General features: G+C 42.5%; 1 protein-coding gene across 2 annotated transcripts; it reads left to right on the forward strand.

Moving 5' to 3' along the window:
- The first annotated feature begins 3,748 nt into the window (after positions 1-3,748).
- On the forward strand, positions 3,749-17,596 carry LOC111981113 (sestrin-3). Of its 2 annotated transcripts, XM_024012262.2 has the most exons (10): positions 3,749-4,050; positions 10,436-10,501; positions 10,783-10,983; positions 12,973-13,155; positions 13,304-13,537; positions 13,646-13,793; positions 13,890-14,008; positions 14,100-14,290; positions 14,475-14,619; positions 15,366-17,596. In XM_024012262.2, exons 1-10 carry the CDS (start codon positions 3,973-3,975, stop codon positions 15,450-15,452), a joined length of 1,452 nt encoding a protein of 483 aa, XP_023868030.1. In that variant the 5' UTR covers positions 3,749-3,972; the 3' UTR covers positions 15,453-17,596. The 2 variants fall into 2 exon arrangements, with proteins under 2 accessions (XP_023868030.1, XP_023868031.1); XM_024012263.2 differs by lacking the exon at positions 14,475-14,619 and having other exon boundaries at positions 3,750-4,050; positions 15,366-15,459.
- Positions 17,597-21,877: the final 4,281 nt, after the last annotated feature.

Here is a 21,877-nt window from a genome sequence, read left to right on the forward strand (position 1 = left end):
AAGGAGACCTGGAGAGCCGTCCAGGAATCCCTTAAACGGGCCGGTGGGCGACAGAAGGTGAGCGCTGACCACCACCGTAGTGAGGCCCCCGTGTTCGCACCGGGGGACAGGGTCTGGCTCTCGACCCGAAACCTGCCTCTCCGCCTGCCCTGCCGGAAGCTGGGTCCGCGGTTTGTGGGGCCATTTAAAGTCCTGAGGAGAATAAACAAGGTGTGTTATAGGTTACAGCTCCCCTCTTACTATCGTATTAACCCCTCGTTTCATGTGTCTCTCCTCAGGCCGGTGGTAGCTGGTCCACTACAGGACGTTGAGGTGCGGCACTGTCCCGTCTCTATGATACCAAGGAGCGGCCGCACCTCAACATAGCATTACAAACAGTAAATAATAATCTAAATGTCACTCTTCTTAGAAAAAGGACGACGGCGACAACAACAATAGTAGGGATTAAAAGTTGTTGTTGTTGAATGACCTTTGATCAAGACGTTGAATGACCTTTGATACATACTTGATGGAGCACATTTCAGTTTCATGGCTAATGATTAGTAATTGTTTTTTTATAGGGAGATTTAAAGAATTTTACTTTACAAATATAAGTGGGAAAGCCAAACTCAAAGCCTAATGCAGAGGGATAATGAGTAGAAGAGCACCTAAGCCAGAGTCACCTGGTATCGCCTGCTGAGACTCCCTGGCAATGAGGTGGAGGAGATTGTCCCTAACTACCTTTTGACCTGTCACCTTTTTAATCAGTTAAGTAAAAAACAATGTAGATTGTTCCAAAAGAGATAATTCCAAAAGAGAATGTAAGGGAGAAACTGATTGCATCAGTGGCACTCATTATAAGATTACCAGTGTTGGGGAGTAGTTTACTACGTATAGTTCAACTAGAAATTATTCTACAGTTTGCAGTAGCTTGGTTTAAATCTACATCGTGTTTTCAGTAGTTAATTACTTTTTTGCTAAAATAAAATAAAATATGGGTGAAGTAGTGTCATGAGAATTATGTTCTCAATGTTCATAACCCAATTCAATTAACTACTCAGTCTGCAACCCAGGATTTGTAAGATACTGGTTGAATGAAACAGATGGAGGCCCCAGCTATGATAGTCAAAATGTTTATTCACGGGCGCGCAAGTTCGTTGTACAAAACCATTCATTTTATACTAGCTCCTTACGCACATACTTTTGCATACAAACAGAATCCATATGCACATACATTTGCACACAAACAGTAGGTATCCTACGCACATACTGTCCCACTACCCAGCCGACAAAGATTAGGGACCATGAGAAGCACTCCCTGTCCTTTCCCAAATTTCTCAGTGGCCCCTAGCCAAGGTCACCACCGAATCTTGCTCAGACAGTCTGTGTTTAAGACACCATAGAGACATATTGTTTTACCCTAATTCTGACTAAAACTACACACATCATTTATTATAATTTTACTGACTAACACTACACACATCATTAATTATAATTTTATGATTCTGATCAATTTCACTGTCCTTTATATGGTTTCAGGGTGGAATATTCTAATCATTCATTTAAACATATAAATTCCATCCACATGTAGGCAAGAATGTCCTTTATTTTCAGGCATCKGACCTGCCTAATTCTCCATTGAAACATTGTTTTTGTGTTTAATAGCATAAATTACACATTATGTTATTGCATTTTGTATTCTATGACATTTCAGATTTAGATATGAGAATTTCACGAAGTAGTCAAAGTAGCTTTCGTTAAGTAAACAGTTTTTCTTAAAGGTAGCTTTAGTGTAGCTTAACTTTTTCCAGTGTGTAGGAATTTGTAGCTTGGTAAACTATATTTTCAGAGTAGCTTTCCCAACACCCATATTTAGGGGTTCACAGCGAGGCTGTCAAACCTATTTTTATTCTTAGATTTTTTTAAATCTTGACATGGTCAAATAACTCAAGTATAGATTGGTTACTTTTTTCTAATTTGGCACACAGAAACTAGAGGCCTTGAGTAACTTGGTAAAAACAAAATGGCACGATTTGCCTATAGGTGGGTCAGTTATAAGTGGTCTCACTTAAACCCTCCACCACTATCACTAGCAGGCCCGCTAGTTTCTCGAAMCTCCGCTACAGCTAGCTTCATAGTTGTGTGCASAGTTCYCATATGCCGGTGTCGGTTGTGCGTAGAACCGGCTTTATATGAGATTTTGTTTTGGCAAATTCTACACTGTGCTCTAACATTGTCTACATTCTTAAAATGCATCCACATGCTACTGTGCATCCGACTCATTTTCCAGCTGTTGTTTTCACAGCTGTCCTTCCTCTCTCTCCTCGCTGCTAAGTGTGTGACTGTGAGTGAGTTGCCTCGGCCCTCCCTCACGCATCTTTGGTTCATTGGTTGACACTGCGTGTCTGATTGACAGGAACAACAGGTGAGGCTGTTAGTCTGAGCAGACAGTCTGAACGAATGTGTGTGCACTTGAGCATTTAGGCCTATATATTATTTATTTTTTTGTTCTTTGAATCAGTTAATTCTATTCATTTAAATCTTTTGATTATTCATATCTTAATGTTTTAATATTTTTATAAATAGATTCGGCTCTTCTGATATGCGAGCCGGCTCCCAACGTTCACCACAAGAGTGGCTCTTAGAGCCGACTCGTTCGCGAACGACCCATCACTACCACTCTTGGCTGCACCCCTACACAGTCATGTAAAATCCATAGATTAGGGCCTAAGTTATTTATTTCAATTGACTGATTTCCTTATATGAACTGTAACGCAATAAAATCTTCCAAATTGTTGCATTTTGCGTTTATATTTTTGTTTAGCATAGTTCACTACTCCCCAGCCCTGGGTGAGAGACTTGAAAGGCAGAAGAGAGAGGAGGTGAAAGATGATGAGACATGTCTTTGCATGTCTGTGGGGCTGGATAAGTCAAGATTTCTGCTGAGTGGTTTTGTTACCACTGATGCTCTCTTTGTTTGCTGACTCAATGTTGTACTTGTATGCAATATTTTTTGCTTCCTCAACTAAAAATGCATTTCAAATTAAAGAGAATTTACAGCATACCCGCAGAAAGTAGGGTGACTCACGTCAGACTTACCAGTACTACCATGGCCACATATACAAAAAACAAAGGCAGGATCCTTCCTTTATGTCTGTATTTATAGTTTTTAGTATAAAGATGAAAATAATGGTTTTATTCTTGAAGATCTACCTGGCTGTAGGCCTGTGTTGCTTTGCTCTGCAAATTACTGAGCCTTCGTTTTTCATCTTGTTTGTTTACACACACACACACACACACACACACACACACACACACACACACACACACACACACACACACACACACACACACACAACACACACCACACAACACAACACACACACACACACACATACATACACACACACACCCACACCTACGTAAAACTTTATTGCCTATTACTAAAACAAACCTTGTAGACCAGAGTATGTTGTACCCTGGTTCTATCCATGCTCTTCTATCCAAATGAAATTACTTATGACAAACACATTGTAATTTATCTATACAGGGTAACACAAAGAAAAGTCATCAAAGTTGATTATTTTGCTGAAGGTTGTTTTTTCCTTTATTTGGTAAGGATTCAAGTTGCTTTTTAGTTGTCTTGGGTCTAATAAAAGGATGCGGGTTGTGGAAAGTTATCGCTTTAATAGCTAACTAAAGACAGCAGGCGCATGTTGTTTCGCAAACACACCCCTCTAGCTGTTGTGCGTCGCTATTGGCTCGCACATCCGGCAGAGCAAAGTCAGAAGTTTGCTCACGGAACTGCCTGGCTTTGTGTGGTGAGTGAGACTGGGGAAGACAGAGCCTCCGTATACCTCTCTCGAAAAACGGCTTCGTGATCTAACAACTCTTCGGTCTCCCCAACCCACCACTACCACACCTGCAAGAGAGTGACATAGGCCTACAGTTATTTAAAGTACAGTTTATACGACGGTTACAGTGGCGGCCAGCATGAGCTTCAGTGCGGACTCCACCTCCCCCAACCCATTTCACATGTGTAACATCTGTCAAAAGGTGATAAGGAAAAAGGTATGGTGTTTTCAGATTAATTTCTCCAAATGTTATTTTTACTAGTCGAGCAATAGCATTTTTTTTCAAGGTGATTAGTCATTCCTTCCAATTTAGATAAAAAAATCATTGCACCCTATTAAGTTTTCAATTAGAATCTGCAGGAGTACAGTAAGTAGCCTATAGGCTCTAGAAGGCTTTGATTAGATCTACTGAATCAGACAGCAAACACATTTCTTTTGGGTCTGATCCTTCCCTTACTGATATTTTTGTATTACATTCTGTATTTCAACATCATCTATATAATTGCTTCAGGATCTAAATTGCTTTAGATTTAGGCCTATTTTAAATCATCTCAAATCTAATAATTTAGTCATTGATCATGGGCTTTTTTTGCAGTCCAAGAACAACATGAAAGTTAATAACAGATTTGATGACAGTCAGGCTGTTTTTCCATTCAGACAACAATCTGCAAAGATTGTTCCATTTGCATTGATTTAATTCTCAGGATGGTCATCAATCAGTATGATAGCAATAGAGTTGGGGGGGAATTGATAAGAGTCTCACTCACTGCATGTAAATGTTAGACTCATTAGAAATGTATCTGCATTTCGCACACAGATGGCACATATCCATTACATAATTAATGTACTCAAAAACATTTAGCAGAACAAATAGAGACTGCCTTTGATATTAGTTTAGCATTGTGATCATATTTCCACTGCATCACTTCCCTTTTCTCTGCAGATTCACTGTGAAGTACCATTTGTATTTACATTTAGTGGTAATATTTGTATAGGCATGTGAGTGTATAGATTTGGGCAACTATACCATTAACCTATATACTAAAATGATTGTAATCTTTCATAGAGTACTTAAAAAACAATTATTATTGACTTCAAGTGTAATATTCATTTCAAGTACATTTCTAAAAATGTTTTGGTATATTTCTAGTTAATCCCTACTTTTATCTAAATCCACCTCTTAATTCCTACTTCTTTCTAAATCTCTACTTCGGTCTAAATCCACAGAAAAACAACATTCTGTTGAAGAACTTCAAAAGCAGCTCTCAGTCAATGAATGCATCAATACTCTGTCCTGTCCCTGTTGCCACAGTTATCGGTTTAACAACAAAACATGAGGACATACAGATTACAATGCCTAGAGACAGCTTTGTCTGTATGCACAACAGAGTCAGCCCTTTCATGACAAACATCACTGACAGAAAAAAAAAAACTTTAATGTCTGCCTTCTACATTTACCAATAGATACTGGTAAATAATCTATGCCTCAATCAGATATACATATACTGGTAAAGGCAGAAACTATACATATTTTATTTTGTAGGTTAAAACCCAAAAGGTTTCATACAGGTTGTTCTCAACAGACAACCTATTGGTTGGAAATTAGAGTTTACTGAGAGATAAAACTTACACTTGACATTTTACTTAATTTATCTTTAATTATGATTAAGATTCTTGTTTTTGATTACTTTATTACTTATTTAACAAATACTTATCCCACAATTACAACTGTCTATTTGTTTTTTGTGTGATGGAGACAGACGGGTCCAGGCTCTTTTTTAGATCTGCACAGGCCAGGATATATAGGAGCACTTGAGCCACATCTCTCTGTATCATCTCAGGTAGTTGCATCAGCCACGCTGCCCCAGCAACAGACACACATCACACACAAAGGGCCAGAGGGCAGAGAGAATAGGAGAATAGAGGGGGATAGGGAGAAAGAGGGAGGGATTACTACCAGGTTGCACCTGTCTGCAGCACACMGCATTTCTGTCTGTCTGTGTGTGTCACCGGTGGCGGTGGGAGACACAGGGCTTCAACCCAATTAGCTAAATTCACGGGAAATTGCCTGTCTGTTGACAGAAGGCACATTCAAAGGTCTGTTATGTAATAAGACATATGCCACTGGAACAGAGAGGGGTCTCTCTGACTCGTTCTCCTCCACCCACATATGTATTGAGCATACACTGTCGTTAGCTTGTGTGACATCATTTTACAGTTCTTGTTTACAATGTCCTTCATAAATAGTATACCCTTCATGTACATTTAAAAAAAWATATATWTWTTTTTTCTCTATCGGTATATTGGACTTTAGCTATATTATTTGCTGTAATATTATATCTGCCTTTTCTGGAGGATGAAATTGAAATTGTAGCCAACTCTGTATGACTTCATTTAAAAAGGAGGATACTTTAAACAGGCATCCATTGTCAATCCACTGAAAATGTAAGGTTTTAGTCTGCAAAAAGGCAAAGATACCACTCTTAAAACATAGGATAGGCCTCTCTTAGTAGCTTACTAGAAATCCTATTTGGATTTACAGTAGATACAATTTTGGTACAATGGAGGCTTTAAGAGAGGTTTAATGTCTTAATATTTAATAGTTTTAATGCTCATGTTCGTTATATAAATATGCTCGTTTAACTTTATCTGGTTTGTCATTCCAAATAAAGTGAGAAAAAAAACGTCTTGCATTGTTTGAAAAAAGGATTCTCCTGGAGTCGGTAGAACATGACTAAATATGTCAACTGTGATATCACTAGAGAAACTGGTACATTTTCCAATTATCAAACAATTGATTCACATTCAAAATCCTGTGTTCCCTAAACCTAATCCCTAAATCTAAAATAGTATTTTTTCTTGAGGGGTTAGGGTTAGTCATGTCCCCAATTTGTTTTACTATCCTTCTGAACAAAAATATAAAATGCAACATGCAACAATTTCAAAGATTTTACTGAGTTACAGTTCCTATAAGGAAATAAGTCAATTGAAATAAATGCATTAGGCCATAATCTATGGAATTCACATGACTGGGAATACAGATATCCACCTGTTGGTCACAGATACCTTTAAAAAAAAAAGTTAGAGGGCCTCCCAAGTGGCGCAGTAGTCTAGAGATCCTGGTTCGAGTCCAGGCCCTGTCCTAGCGACTCCTGTGGTGGGCCAGGCGCAGTGCACACTGACACGGTCACCCGGTGTACAGTGTTTCCTCCGACACATTGGTGCGGCTGGCTTCCGGGTTAAACGGGCATTGTGTCAAGAAGCAAGAAGCTGGGTTGTGTTTCAGAGGACGCACGGCACGACCTTCACCTCTCTCTCTCTCTCTCTCTCTCGAGTCCGTACGGGAGTTGCAGTTGGATACCAATTGGATACCACAAAATTGTGGAGAAAAAATAAATAAAATGTATAAAATAAATATATATAAGTTAGCGTTGTGGATCAGAAAATCCATCAGTATCTAGTGTGACCACCATTTGCATCTCCTTCACAGAGTTGATCAGGCTGATGATTCTGGGCTGTGGAATGTTGTCTCACTCCTCTTCAATGGCTGTGCGAAGTTGCTGGATATTGGTGKAAACTGGAACATGCAATCCAGAGCATCCCAAACACGCTCAATGGGTGACATGTCTCTTGAGCATGGAAAAACTGGGACATTTTCAGTTTCCAGGAATTGTGTATAGATGTGTATAGATGGCACAYCAATGGGCCTCAGGATCTCGTCACTGTATCTCTGTGCAATCAGTTGCCATCGCTAAAATGCAACTGTGTTAGTTGTCCGTAGCGTATGCCTGCCCATACCATAACCCCACCACCACCATGGGGCACTCTGTTCACAACGCTGACCTCAGCAAACCACTCTCCCACATGACGCCAGTTGAAGCCGTGATTCATCTGTGAAGATCACACTTCTCCAGTGTACCAGTGACCATCGAAGGTGAACATTTGCTCACTGAAGTCGGTTACGACGTCAAACTCTTGTCAGGTCAAGACCCTGGTGAGAAGGGTGAGCACGCGGGGCTAAGATGGTTTCTGACAGTTTGTGCAGAAATTCTTCGGTTGTGCAAACCCAGAGTTTCATCAGCTGTCTGGGTGGCTGGTCTCAGACGATCCCGCAGGTGAAGAAGCCAGATGTGGAAGTCCTGGGCTGGCGTGGTTACACGTGGGGTCTGCGGTTGTGGTGCTAGTTGGACGTGTGTACGAAACTAATTTGTCTGCAGTTGTGGGGCTAGTGTACGAAACTAATTTGTTCACAAAATTTGAGAGAAATACACTTTTTGTGCATATGGACAATTTCTGGGATCTTTTATTTCAGCTCATGAAACATGGCACCAACACTTTACATGTTGCGTTTCTATTTTTGTTCAGTGTAGTATTTAAAAGTATTTTTACTTAGTTACTTTACACCACTGCCTCTGGGAAGAGATCTCTTTAACCTCCCTCTCTCCTCAGAGCTCTCAGTACATTAAGTTCAATAGATGTACAGGTGTGACATACACAACCTAACATAAATCCACACTTTAACATGCCAGACTCAAACGCACACGCATGCACACACACACACGATGTGAACCATAAAGCTGCCGTTCTTTCCTCTGCCCAGGACTTGATCCCAATGTTCCATGGCTAATGTGTGTGCACACAGGCTGTTTGCTTATCTCAAAAGGTTACAAGAGGAGGGGGTTACTTTACCTCTGAGCAAACGGATTGATGCACAAAGGCCTGGCTGTTACATTTTAGTCACTTWGCAGACATTCTTATCCAGAGCGACTTACAGGAGCAATTAGGGTTAGATGCCTTGTTCAAGGGCACATCGTTAGATCTTTCACTTAGTCGGCTCAGCGATTTGAGCCAGTGTACTTTCGGTTACTGGCTCAATGCTCTTACCCGCTGGGTTTACCTGCTCTCCATTTACATATCAAATCTCACTTCTATAAAGTGCATTCGGAAAGTATTCAGACCATTTCCCTTTTTCCACATTTTGTTACATTACAGCCTAATTCTAAAATTGCTTCAATTAAATGTTTTTCTCAGCAATCTACACGCAATAGCCCATAATGACAAAGCGAAAACAGGTTAGACATTTTTGCACATTTACAAAATAACAATAAATACCTTATTTACATAAGCATTCAGATCCTTTGACATGAGACTTGAAATTGAGCTCAGGTGCATCCTGTTTCCATTGATCATCCTTGATGTTTCTCCAACTTGATTGGATTCCACCTGTAGTAATTTCTATTGATTGGACATGATTTGGAATATATAAGGTCCCACAGTTGACAGTGCATGTCAGAGCAAAAACAAAGCCATGAGGTCGAAGGAATTGTCCTAGCTCAGAAACAGGATTGTGTCGAGGCACAAATCTGGGGAAGAGTACCAAAACATTTCTGCAGCATTTAAGGTCCCCAAGAACAGTGGCCTCCATCATTCTTAAATGGAAGAAGTTTGGAACCATCAAGACTCTTCCTGGGGCCAAAACTGAGCAATCGGGGAAGAAGGGCCTTGGTCAGGGACGTGACCAAGAAGCCGATGGTCACTCTGACAGCGCTTCAGAGTTCCTCTGTGGAGATGGGAGAACCTTCCAGAAGGACAACCATCTCTGCAGCACTCCACCAATTAGGTATTTATGGTAGAATGGCCAGACAAAAGGCACATGATGGCTTGCTTGGAGTTTGCCAAAAAGCACCTAAAGGACTCCCARGAGAAACAAGATTCTCTCGTCTGATGAAACCAAGATTGAACTCTTTGGCGTCACGTCTGGAGGAAACCTGGCACCATCCCTACAGTGAAGCATGGTGCTGGCAGCATCATGCTGTAGGGATGTTTTTCATTCAGCGGCAGGAACTGGGAGACTAGTCAGGATCGAGGGAAAGAAGTACAGAGATCCTTGATGACAACCTGCTCCAGAGCGCTCAGGACCTCAGATTGGGGCGAAGGTTCACCTTCCAACAGGACAATGGCCCTAAGCACACAGCCAAGACAACGCGGTAGTGGTTTCGGGACAAGTCTCAATGTCCTTGAGTGGCCCAGCCAGAGCACGGATTTGAACCCGATCGAACATATCTGGAGAGACCTGAAAATAMCTGTGCAGRGACGSTCCCCAMCCAACCTGACAGAGCTTGAGAGGATCTGCAGAGAAGAATGSGAGAAACTCCCCAAATACAGGTGTGCCAAGCTTGTAGCATCCTATCCAAGAAGACTTGAGGTTGTAATCGCTGCCAAAGATGCTTCAACAAACTACTGAGTAAAGGGTCTGAATACTTTTGTCAATGCAATATTTCAGTTTTGTTATTTTGAATTAATTTGCAAAAATTTCTAAACCCATTTTTTCTTTGTCATTATGGGGTATTGTGTGTAGATTGAAGGGGGGAAAAACAATTGTATCAATTTTAGAATATGGGCTAATGTAACAATGTGGAAAAAGTCAAGGGGTCTGAATACTTTCCCGAATTTCACTTAATTTTTTTTTTCTTCTTTGTTTCCCAACATGGCTGAGTTCATTTAGGTTGTGCTTAAAGTGGGGTTGTACATCTAAGTTCCTTGTGTACTATGGTTCCTTAGCTAACCCAGTTTCCTTATCTACCGCTCTTGTCTCATCTCAGGAAAAAGGAGTCAGAGTGCCGCGACCCTTCTCCAGTGGACCCAGTGCCTTCATTCCAAAGGAAGAGGTGAGAAAATGCTTTCGTTCTGTCTTGAAGCTAAATTTCCCCCTGTCCTGCTTACACTCTCGTTTTCTGTCACCTTTGTTTAATCTCTAGACCTTTTTCCCCTTTGTCTTTCTTTCCACCTTTATCTTCTCCTAGCCTCGAATTTAGGTGTAAACCATATTTTAGATTACAGCAGCAGCATTTTTACTGTAACACGATTTCAATACACACTGCCTAACTGAAACCTCTCTCTTCCCTGTCCTGCCGGACCCCTTCCCCCTATCCCTCCTTCCTGGTTCCAGATTGTGGAGGCGTCCCAAGTGGACCCCCTCACAGAGCAGCTCCTAGCCGAGGCCTACTCTCCGTCGGGCCATGTGGACCACCTGACCCAGGTGATGGGACTGCACCCCCACTACCTGGAGTCCTTCCTGCACAGCCAGTTCTACCTGCTGAGGATGGACGGCCCCTTGCCTCTCCACTGCCGACACTTCATCGCCATCATGGTAAACACTGGAGTAGGATGAACAAGAGATTATCATTGGGTGTGTCTAAAATTGCATCATAGTTCCCTATATAGAGCACTACTTTTGACCAGAGCCCTGGGAACTCGTCAAAAGAAGTGTACTGTATATAGTGTGCCATTTCAGACGCAGCCATTGTTCCCTGCAATGGTTGAGGTTAGTATATAGGTAAGGTAAGCTGATCCTACAGGCAACTTCTACCTGAAGCTGCATGATACAGGATAGGTCAAAGGTCAAGCTAAGCCGAGGGGGATGTCTCCTGCATAGACACGTCCTCTCTCCCTGCTCAGGAGACCTACCTAACACATCTTCTACTGATTTTATATCATCTCCATATTCACCCATTTCCCTAACATCCAATGGCTGTCCCGACGTGACGGATTATATTTTTCTTTATGGTGTTTAAACTTTCGTCTCAGTGCTGAGATTCCCCGGAGGGAGGGAGGGAGGGAGGGAGAGGGAGAGGTGTGCGCGCGCTTAGGCACTCAACACCTCCATCTGTGGAGCTTTGTTATGCAGCCATCTCAGAGGGTCCTCCCAGCCCACCTCCAACTCACCCAGTTCCTGATGTGGCCCACAACTAGGCCAAAGTCTGCCCCCTCACTCTTAACGACACAGCATGTTATGTCAGGAGGAACAGCTGAATGCAATGCATTGTTAAAGAACCATGTGGAAACAATCAATGTGCAGTTTAAAATAAGTCATGCTTAGAATTGACAGTATATAACATGCATATAAAATATTAATTTAGTATAGATCATGCATATACAGGCAATATGTATGCTTTATATTAGTCTGCCATGCTAGCTACATGGTGAATGCCAACTGAAACAGGACTGTTAAATACAGTACTACCCAGAATATTTATTTTATTTTTATTTCACCTTTATTTTACCAGGTAGGCTAGTTGAGAGCAAGTTCTCATTTACAACTGCGACCTGGCCAAGATAAAGCAAAGCAGTTTGACACATACAACAACAGAGTTACACATGGAATAAACAAACATACAGTAGAAAAAGTCAATATACAGTGTGTGCAAATGAGGTAAGATAAGGGGGAGGTAAGGCAATAAATAGGCCATGGTGGCGAAGCAATTACAATATACCAATTAAACACTGGAGTGATAGATGTGCAGAAGATGAATGTGCAAGTAGAGATACTGGGGTGCAAAGGAGCAAGATAAATAAATAAATACAGTATGGGGATGAGGTAGTTGGATGGGCTATTTAGAGATGGGCTATGTGCAGTGATCTGTGAGCTGCTCTGACAGCTGGTGCTTAAAGCTAGTGAGGGAGATATGAGTCTCCAGCTTCAATGATATTTGCAATTCGTTCCAGTCATTGGCAGCAGAGAACTGGAAGGAAAAGCAGCCAAAGGAGGAATTGGCTTTGGGGATGACCAGTGAGATATACCTCCTTGAGCGCGTGCTACGGGTGGGTGTTGTTATGGTGACCAGTGAGCTGAGATAAGGCGGAGCTTTACCTAGCAAAGACTTGTAGATGACCTGGAGCCAGTGGGTTTGGCGACGAGTACGAAGCGAGGGCCAGCCAACGAGAGCGTACAAGTCGCAGTGGTGGGTAGTATATGGGGCTTTGGGGACAAAACGGATGGCACTGTGATAGACTGCATCCAATTTGTTGAGTAGAGTGTTGGAGGCTATTTTGTAAATGACATCGCCGAAGTCAAGGATAGTCAGGATAGTCAGTTTTACGAGGGTATGTTTAGCAGCATGAGTGAAGGATGCTTTGTTGCGAAATAGGAAGCCGATTCTCAATTTAATTTTAGATTGGACATGCTTAATGTGAGTCTGGAAGGAGAGTTTACAGTCTAGCCAGACACCTATAGTATATAGAACAAGAATATAAATAGTTTAGACAGTGAAAACAATATAGTATATGCAGTAAGGGAAGAGTTTTCCCAGTAGGCTATAAATAATAGAAATATGAAAGCCTCCCCTCTTTCTCTCTCCAGGCTGCAGCGCGTCATCAGTGTTCCTTCCTGGTGTCTCTGCATGTGCGTGAGTTCTACAGGATGGGGGTGTGTCTGGACTGGCTGAAGGGCCTGCAGTACGTCCCTCAGAGACTGAGGAACCTCAACGAGATCAACAAGCTCCTAGCACACAGACCGTGGCTCATCACCAAGGAGCACATTCAGGTTAGAATACAGACATGCATAAAACATACACATATTCAAGTACATTATCCACATATGCACATACTGTATCTATTCAAAAACACGACTTTTATCCACATACGCACACAAAGTAACTCGCACCAAACCTTTTTCTTCCCCTCTACTTTAGAACTTGGTGAAGACAGGGGAGCACAGTTGGTCTTTGGCAGAGCTGGTCCATGCTGTGGTCATATTGGCCCATTTCCATGCCCTGGCCAGCTTTGTGTTTGGCAGTGGCATCAACCCCCAGGTTGACACACAAAACACCAACGGCTTCCAGGCCGTCTACATCAGCAACTACTGTACATGTGACCTGGCCAGCGACCATCACCTGGACCGAGATCTCAGCAGTACCAGCCCTGAGGTGAGATTTAATTATGTGTGTTTGTAGGGATTGTGTTGGAAATGTATCTAAGTATGTGTAACTCTATTGTCATAATAATAGAGTTCTGGTTTGTTGTGTGTGTTTCAGACCACAGACTCGGTCAGTGAGTTGGAGGCGCTGATGGACAGAATGAAGAGGCTGCAGGAGGAGAGAGAGGAGGATGAGGCCTCGCAGGAGGAGATGGCCACACGCTTCGAGAAGGAGAAGAAAGAGAGCCTACTGGTGGGCTCTGGAGGTACTGCAACCACACCTGTTCCTGTTGTCTCTTTCTCACTGAGTAAAGGGATTATGTGATTACTGATTATGATCCATCTCCATTATGACTCTGCAGATTTGGAGGATGAGGTGATGCCCACATCCAAAGTGTCTCAGTTTGTGGAAGATGCCACCTTCGGGTACCAGGACTTTGCTCGACGCGGGGAAGACAATCCACCAACTTTTAGAGCACAGGTGGGTGATAATGGAAAACCTTAATTCCACTGTCATGCCTGAACAACTTCACTCGCTTTCTCGCGTTCTCTCTGTCTCTCTCTGTCTGTAGGACTACTCGTGGGAGGACCATGGTTTCTCTCTGGTCAACAGGCTGTATTCAGACATCGGGCTGCTGCTGGATGACAAGTTCCGGACAGCGTGTGACCTGACCTACTACAACATGGCCAGTCACGAGGACGTGGACACCACCATGCTCCGACGTGCACTCTTCAACTACGTGCACTGCATGTATGGCATCAGGTAAGGCATCAGTGCCCTCTCTGTCACATACATTTGTCATTCACTATCAAGTGTGGACACTTAGCATTAATCAAGTTAGTGTGATAATGATAATATTTAAATGAGTGAGTAAGTGTTTATTGAAGCCCTGAAGTAGTCCATAGCAGACCGTAAAGTGATGCTCCAGGCTTGATGTCCTGTGCAGATATGATGACTATGACTATGGGGAGGTGAATCAGCTATTGGAACGCAGTCTGAAGGTCTATATAAAGACCGTAACATGTTATCCAGAGAGGACCACTCGTCGCATGTACGACAGCTACTGGAGGCAGTTCCGCCACTCCGAGAAGGTTAGAAAACTGCAGATGCTCGTGTTTGTCAGAGTGTATAATTGTATGGTGTTTATGTACGTGTGTATCCTTTGAAAAACAACGCTTTGCTTTACACTGTCAACAGCCACAAAAAGGATCTTGTGAATCCTGATATGTCTTTGTAACTAGGCCAGAGTTCAGTGGCAGGGCTGGTCATGCTGTTAGATTGTGTTTCTGCAGGAGGCTTTGGCTCATGAGTACACTAGGACTATTGAGCAGAGCTGGAGGAAATGAAGCTCTTGGCCGCAGGAACATGCTGTTATTGTGTTTTGAGTTGTTCTGCYGAGAGGCCCCCTGTTGGCATCTGACTGGGCTGAAAGAGATAAAAGACGAGCTCGAGTTATTATTAGAACCAGCAGCGTGGAAGTGGGTCATTGTCTTGTTTTTAATGCTCAGGTCAAGACAACCTGGAACAAATGTCTCATCCCTGACGTAATGAGGACAGCAGCATTCACTTTAGTTAGTAATTATGTCTGTACAAGCATATTTTCCTTCAGACCCCATTAAAACGTTTCTCAACAGAATCTCACTTGGTTTACATATCTGACTCAGTGAGATGTCTTTTGTCTCTTATAGCCTTGTGCTACATTCTGCAAATGCATATCCATTTTACAGCTCAATGGCTGTCCATACTGCAGTTCATACCATTCCAGTTATATAAAGTAACTGCACTGTGTTATAGTATGTATGGTATGCTAATCCTCTGGCCACCATGCCCATTCTAGGTCCATGTGAACCTACTCCTAATGGAGGCCAGGATGCAGGCAGAACTGCTATATGCCCTGCGCGCCATCACACGCTACATGACCTGACCAACCACAGCGGGCCATCTGTCTCCACCTGACCAATAGAAACCCCAGTCCACGTCCGCCCAACACCGCTACTGGCCTTACCCCTCTCCACAGCCCCAGGAATGCAGCCTCTGGGAACCAGGAAACTGTCTCACTACCAGGCACATGTCTCTAACACTGGCCTCTTACTGTATGGTTGGATGGGGACTTTGACCTATTTTTTTTTTAGCTTAATGCCCTTTTAAAAGAGGAAGTATGTGAAAATGAAGGAAATCCTACTGTGAGTGTGTAAAAATTGTGAAAACGGGTGCACGTTTGACTTCTCATCCTTTTTTGCCAAAATTGTATTGCCAGTTTGGCTTTAGTGACATAGTAAAGGGGTTGGAGTTCATGACAAACTTAAAAAATATATAGATTTATCCAAGCAACCTCAAAGTACTGCACTGTGCTCTAAGGAAGATACTGAATAGCCGGAAACGGTGTTGCACAACGTAGAATATACCTCAATGTAATGCCTTGATTTGGTACAGTCCCACCAATATCAGGTGCAAGATTAAAATGTTATCTGATTGAGAGAGCAAGCCCTTTTGTGGCACTATTTTAAAACGTGCAATATTTTTACATTTTTTGCAATTTAAAAAGGTAGACTCAGCTAAATGACGTTGCCATGAGCAGCAACGCAGATATTGAGATGAGTGAGATGCAAGACTTCACTCTAACAGTCCCACACAGTATCTTCGCATGTGTATGAGTTCGCTTCACACTTACAGCGTGGTAGCCACGAGACCAAAACAGAAGTTGAACCTCTCGCTTCATCACTCTTAGTTGTTGCAGAAATTGACCCACTATGCTGTTTACTTTATGCATCTGTCATATCGCTGAGTTTACCTTTAAAAGGCTGTGACAGAATAATTATGCTTTTCAGTATATTTATAGCTTTGTCAATAAATCTGACTAATTAAAATATTTCTAGAGAACTATTTATCTGCAATGTTTGTCCTAATACAGAATATAAATCACAGCAGGTAGCGCACAAGATTTTGTGGCAACATTATCAGCAATTTTAGGACTTCTCTCATCCTGCTCTGTGCCTAATGTTTCTCACTGGGTCTGTAAGACATTAAGATTGCATACTTGTCTATTTCTACCAAAGATGCCGTGTACAGATGTTAGATCCATGAGACATTTTCAAAACATTTTTATATTCCATTAGGAAGTACATTTTTAGAACTACGTAATGCTGGGAATGTGCTCTTTGTTTTTGTTTTGTTTTATAATTACTGAAGTATCACCACATGAGTGTATTCCTAATCCTAAAATCTGCACTGTTAACTTTCTCACCAGCATTTATTTGATGCTTATTTCTTCACCAGTGTAGGGTTGAAAAAATCCTGGTGTTTTTGTGAATGATTGTTGCTCTTTGCACATCTGTATCTGCAAATGTAGGAACTGCTGATGGCAGTGTCAATCATTTTTGCAGATATTTACTGTAGGAAAAAAAAAACTCCCAGTTGGAAATATGCAAGAAATGTCAGTATTTCCTTAAATCCTCTCCCTCTCAAATCTTTCTTGCATTTAATTTCTCAGATGTGAAATGTGTCATATTGTAGCACCCCCCCACGTATAGGTTTAATTACAATGTTTAATCAATGCCACTGTGAACTCAGATGACATTCACCAAAGTACAGTTTACTTTTTGCCAACCTACCTTTTAAAAGGGATCTTTTTTTCATTAGTACACATAATCATGATGATGCTGTATTAACAGTGGACTAAAGAAAAAAATACCCAAATAGTTTGAGTGGATTTTCCCTTTAAGTTTAGAGTTTTCCATATTTTATTTTAATAAATATCTTGTGTTAACAATACCAATTAGACTATGTATCATCTGCATTATAACTGATGATGGAAGCTGAGTTGTCCAAACTTTACAAAATGATAATCTACTGGTCTGAGAGTTAAAGCTGCACTYCTCTCTTTCCCAGATTGTGCTTCAGGATTGTTGTAATAGTTTTGGGAGGTCGTGCCTTCATCAAAGCCACATTCAGTCATTCCCCCCCCCCCCACCCCCCCAAAAAGCTAAAAGGACAACAGTGCAACTGAAACTGTACCTCACACAGTGCCTGTAAGGGCATTTTCAAAACAATAAAGAAGTTACAAATACATCTATGTGTTCTGTTTATTTGATATATCAACATGCATACTGGTAACTTGATGTATGATACTGGTATGTGTGTATCTGTAGCATTAGTCAACATTTTAATAACTCATTATAGATAGCCTAATTTTCATGCCACAGTTTTTCTATTTAGAAAAATGTCTCCCACAAATACACATACTGTAAAATCGGGTTTCAAAATTGCTGTTTGACCTAAGAGGTTCAACTGCTAGACATGATAATGCCACAGAACAATGAGCCAGATATTTCATTGGATGTATAAGTGTGAAGCATCTGCTTGGCGTTTCCACTCACTGCCAAATATGGTAATGAGAGGAAGACCAATGACCGGCAGATGGAGAAGTTGGATTTTGGCTAACATTACGCAAATTTTCTCATGAATTAAACGTTTGATCTCAATACTGTTTTCTGTTCCCAAAACTAGAATATGTTACGAACAGAGTGGACTAAGTCATGTAGATTTTACCCTTTGCCAAATAAAAAAATACTGTTTAGAAGGAGGCGAATTGAGTTCTTGCACACACGCATGTCACAGAGTAGGCTTTGGATGTCAATTAAGGCAGCAGAGGGGTTGGGTTAAATACGAATGACACATTTCAGTTGAATGCATTCAGGTGTACAACTGACTAGGTATCCCCCTTTCCCTTCCCTTTCCCTAACGGAAATATGCAAATATGTGCTAGAACGCGCCTATAGGATCTCGTTAGTGCGTGCTTGGCTCTGCCCTCTCCTTGACTAAAATACAGTAGAATAGAATTCAAAATATACATATGCGATGAGTAAAGCTGTATGTGAACATGATTTTAACATTATTAAAGTGACTGGTCTTCCCCGATTAAAGTGGCCAGTGGTTCCAAGTCTATGTACAGTGGGGAGAACAAGTATTTGATACACTGCCGATTTTGCAGGTTTTACTACTTATAAAGCATGTAGAGGTCTGTCATTTTTATCATAGGTACACTTCAACTGTGAGAGACGGAATCTAAAACAAAAATCCAGAAAATGAACATTGTATGATTTTAAGTAATTAATTTGCATTTTATTGCATGATATAAGTATTTGATACATCAGAAAAGCAGAACTTAATATATGGTACAGAAACCTTTGTTTGCAATTACAGAGATCATATACGTTTCCTGTAGTTCTTGACCAGGTTTGCACACACTGCAGCAGGGATTTTGGCCCACTCCTCCATACAGACCTTCTCCAGATCCTTCAGGTTTCGGGGCTGTCGCTGGGCAATACGGACTTTCAGCTCCCTCCAAAGATTTTCTATTGGGTTCAGGCTCTGGAGACTGGCTAGGCCACTCCAGGACCTTGAGATGCTTCTTACGGAGCCACTCCTTGGTTGCCCTGGCTGTGTGTTTCGGGTCGTTGTCATGCTGGAAACCCAGCCACGACCCATCTTCAATGCTCTTACTGAGGGAAGGAGGTTGTTGGCCAAGATCTCGCGATACATGGCCCCATCCATCCTCCCCTCAATACGGTGCAGTCGTCCTGTCCCCTTTGCAGAAAACATCCCCAAAGAATGATGTTTCCACCTCCATGCGTCACGTTGCGATGGTGTTCTTGGGGTTGTACTCATCCTTCTTCTTCCTCCAAACACAGCGAGTGGAGTTTAGACCGAAAACTCTATTTTGGTCTCATCAGACCACATGACCTTCTCCCATTCCTCCTCTGGATCATCCAGTTGGTCATTGGCAAACTTCAGACGGGCCTGGACATGCGCTGGCTTGAGCAGGGGGACCTTGCGTGCGCTGCAGGATTTTAACCATGACAGCGTAGTGTGTTACTAATGGTTTTTCTTGAGACTGTGGTCCCAGCTCTCTTCAGGTCATTGACCAGGTCCTGCCATGTAGTTCTAGGCTGATCCCTCACCTTCCTCATGATCATTGATGCCCCACGAGGTGAGATCTTTGCATGGAGCCCCAGACCGAGGATGATTGACCGTCATCTTGAACTTCTTCCATTTTCTAATAATTGCGCCAACAGTTGTTGCCTTCTCACCAAGCTGCTTGCCTATTGTCCTGTAGCCCATCCCAGCCTTGTGCAGGTCTACAATTTTATCCCTGATGTCCTTACACAGCTCCCTGGTCTTGGCCATTGTGGAGAGGTTGGAGTCTGTTTGATTGAGTGTGTGGACAGGTGTCTTTTATACAGGTAACGAGTTCAAACAGGTGCAGTTAATACAGGTAATGAGTGGAGAACAGGAGGGCTTCTTAAAGAAAAACTAACAGGTCTGTGAGAGCCGGAATTCTTACTGGTTGGTAGGTGATCAAATACTTATGTCATGCAATAAAATGCCAAATGTAATTACTTAAAAATCATACAATGTGATTTTCTGGATTTTTGTTTTAGATTCCGTCTCTCACAGTTGAAGTGTACCTATGATAAAAAATTACAGTCCTCTACATGCTTTGTAAGTAGTAAAACCTGCAAAATCGGCAGTGTATCAAATACTTGTTCTCCCCACTGTATATAGGGCAGCAGCCTCTAAGGTGCAGGGTTGCGTAACTGGGTGGAACCCAGCTAGTGATGGCTATTTAACAGTCTGATGACCTTGAGATAGATGCCGTTTTTCAGTCTCTCGGTCCCAGCTTTGATGCACCTGAACTGACCTCGCCTTCTGGATGATAGCGGGGTGAATAGGCCGTGGCTCGGGTGGTTGATGTCCTTGATGGAGGAACTTGAAGCTTTCCACCTTCTCCACTGCTGTCCCGTCAATGTGGATACGGGCGTGCTCCCTCTGCTGTTTCCTGAAGTCCACGATCAGCTCCTTTGTTTTATTGACATTGAGTGAGAGGTTATTTTCCTGGCACCACTCTACCAGGGCCCTCACCTCCTCCCTGTGTAGACTGTCTTGTAATCAGGCCTACTACTGTTGTGTCATCTGCAAACTTGATGATTGAGTTGGAGGCGTGCGTGGCCACGCAGTCATGGGTGAACAGGAAGTACAGGAGGGGGCTGAGCACGCACCCTTGTGGGGCCCTGTGTTGAGGATCATCGAAGTAGAGGTGTTGTTTCCTACCTTCACCCCCTGGTGGCGGCACGTCAGGAAGTCCAGGACCCAGTTACACAGAGAAGCGTTCAGACCAAGGGCCCCGAGCTTAATGATGAGCTTGGAGGGTACTATGGTGTTGAATGCTGAGCTATAGTCAATGAACAGCATTCTTACATAGGTATTCCTCTTGTCCAGATGGGATAGGGCAGTGTGATGGCGATTGCATCATCTGTGGATCTATTGGGGCGGTAAGCAAATTGAAGTGGGTCTAGGGTGTCAGGTAAGGTAGAGGTGATATGATCCTTAACTAGCCTCTCAAAGCACTTTATGATGACAGAAGTAAGTGCTACGGGGCGATAGTAATTTAGTGCAGTTACCTTTGCTTTCTTGGGTACAGGAACAATGGTGGACATCTTGAAGCAAGTGGGGACAGCAGACTGGGATAGGGAGAGATTGAATAGGTCCGTAAACACTCCAGCCAGCTGGTCTGTGCATACTCTGAGGACGCGGCTAGGAATGCTGTCTGGGCCGGCAGCCTTGCGAGGGTTAACACGCTTAAATGTCTTACGTCATCACCGGAGAAGGAGAGTCCACAGCCCTTGGTAGCGGGCTGTGTCGGTGGCACTGTGTTATCCTCAAAGCGGGCAAAGAACGTGTTTAGCTTGCCTGGAAGCAAGACATTGATGTTCGCAATGTGGGTGGTTTTCCCTTTGTAGTCCGTGATTGTCTGTAGACCCTGCCACATACATCTCATGTCTGAGCCGTTGAATTGCGACTCCGCTGTGTCTCTGTACTGATGTTTTGCCTGTTTGATTTTCTTATGGAGGGAATAACTACACTGTTTGTATTCGGCCATATTCCTAGTCACCTTGCCATGGTTAAATACGGTGGTTCGCGTTTTCAGTTTTACACGAATGCTGCCATCTATCCACAGCTTCTGGTTTGGGTAGGTTTTAATAGTCACAGTGGTTACAACATCTCCTATACACTTCCTGATAAACTTAGTCACCGTATCTGTGTATTCGTCTATGTTATTCTCAGAGGCTACCTGGAACATATCCCAGTCCGCGTGATCAAAACAATCTTGAAGCATGGATTCCGATTGGTCAGACCAGCTTTGAATAGACCTTAGCACAGGTACTTCCTGTTTGAGTTTCTGCCTATAGGAAGGGGGGAGCAAAATGGAGTCGTGATAAGATTTGCCGAAGGGAGGGCCTTGAAGGCATTTCGAAAAGTTTAGTAGCAGTGGTCCAATGTTTTCCCAGC

The sequence above is a fragment of the Salvelinus sp. IW2-2015 genome, linkage group LG20, assembly GCF_002910315.2.
Source record: "Salvelinus sp. IW2-2015 linkage group LG20, ASM291031v2, whole genome shotgun sequence".
In the NCBI taxonomy this organism is placed as follows: Eukaryota; Metazoa; Chordata; class Actinopteri; order Salmoniformes; family Salmonidae; genus Salvelinus; species Salvelinus sp. IW2-2015.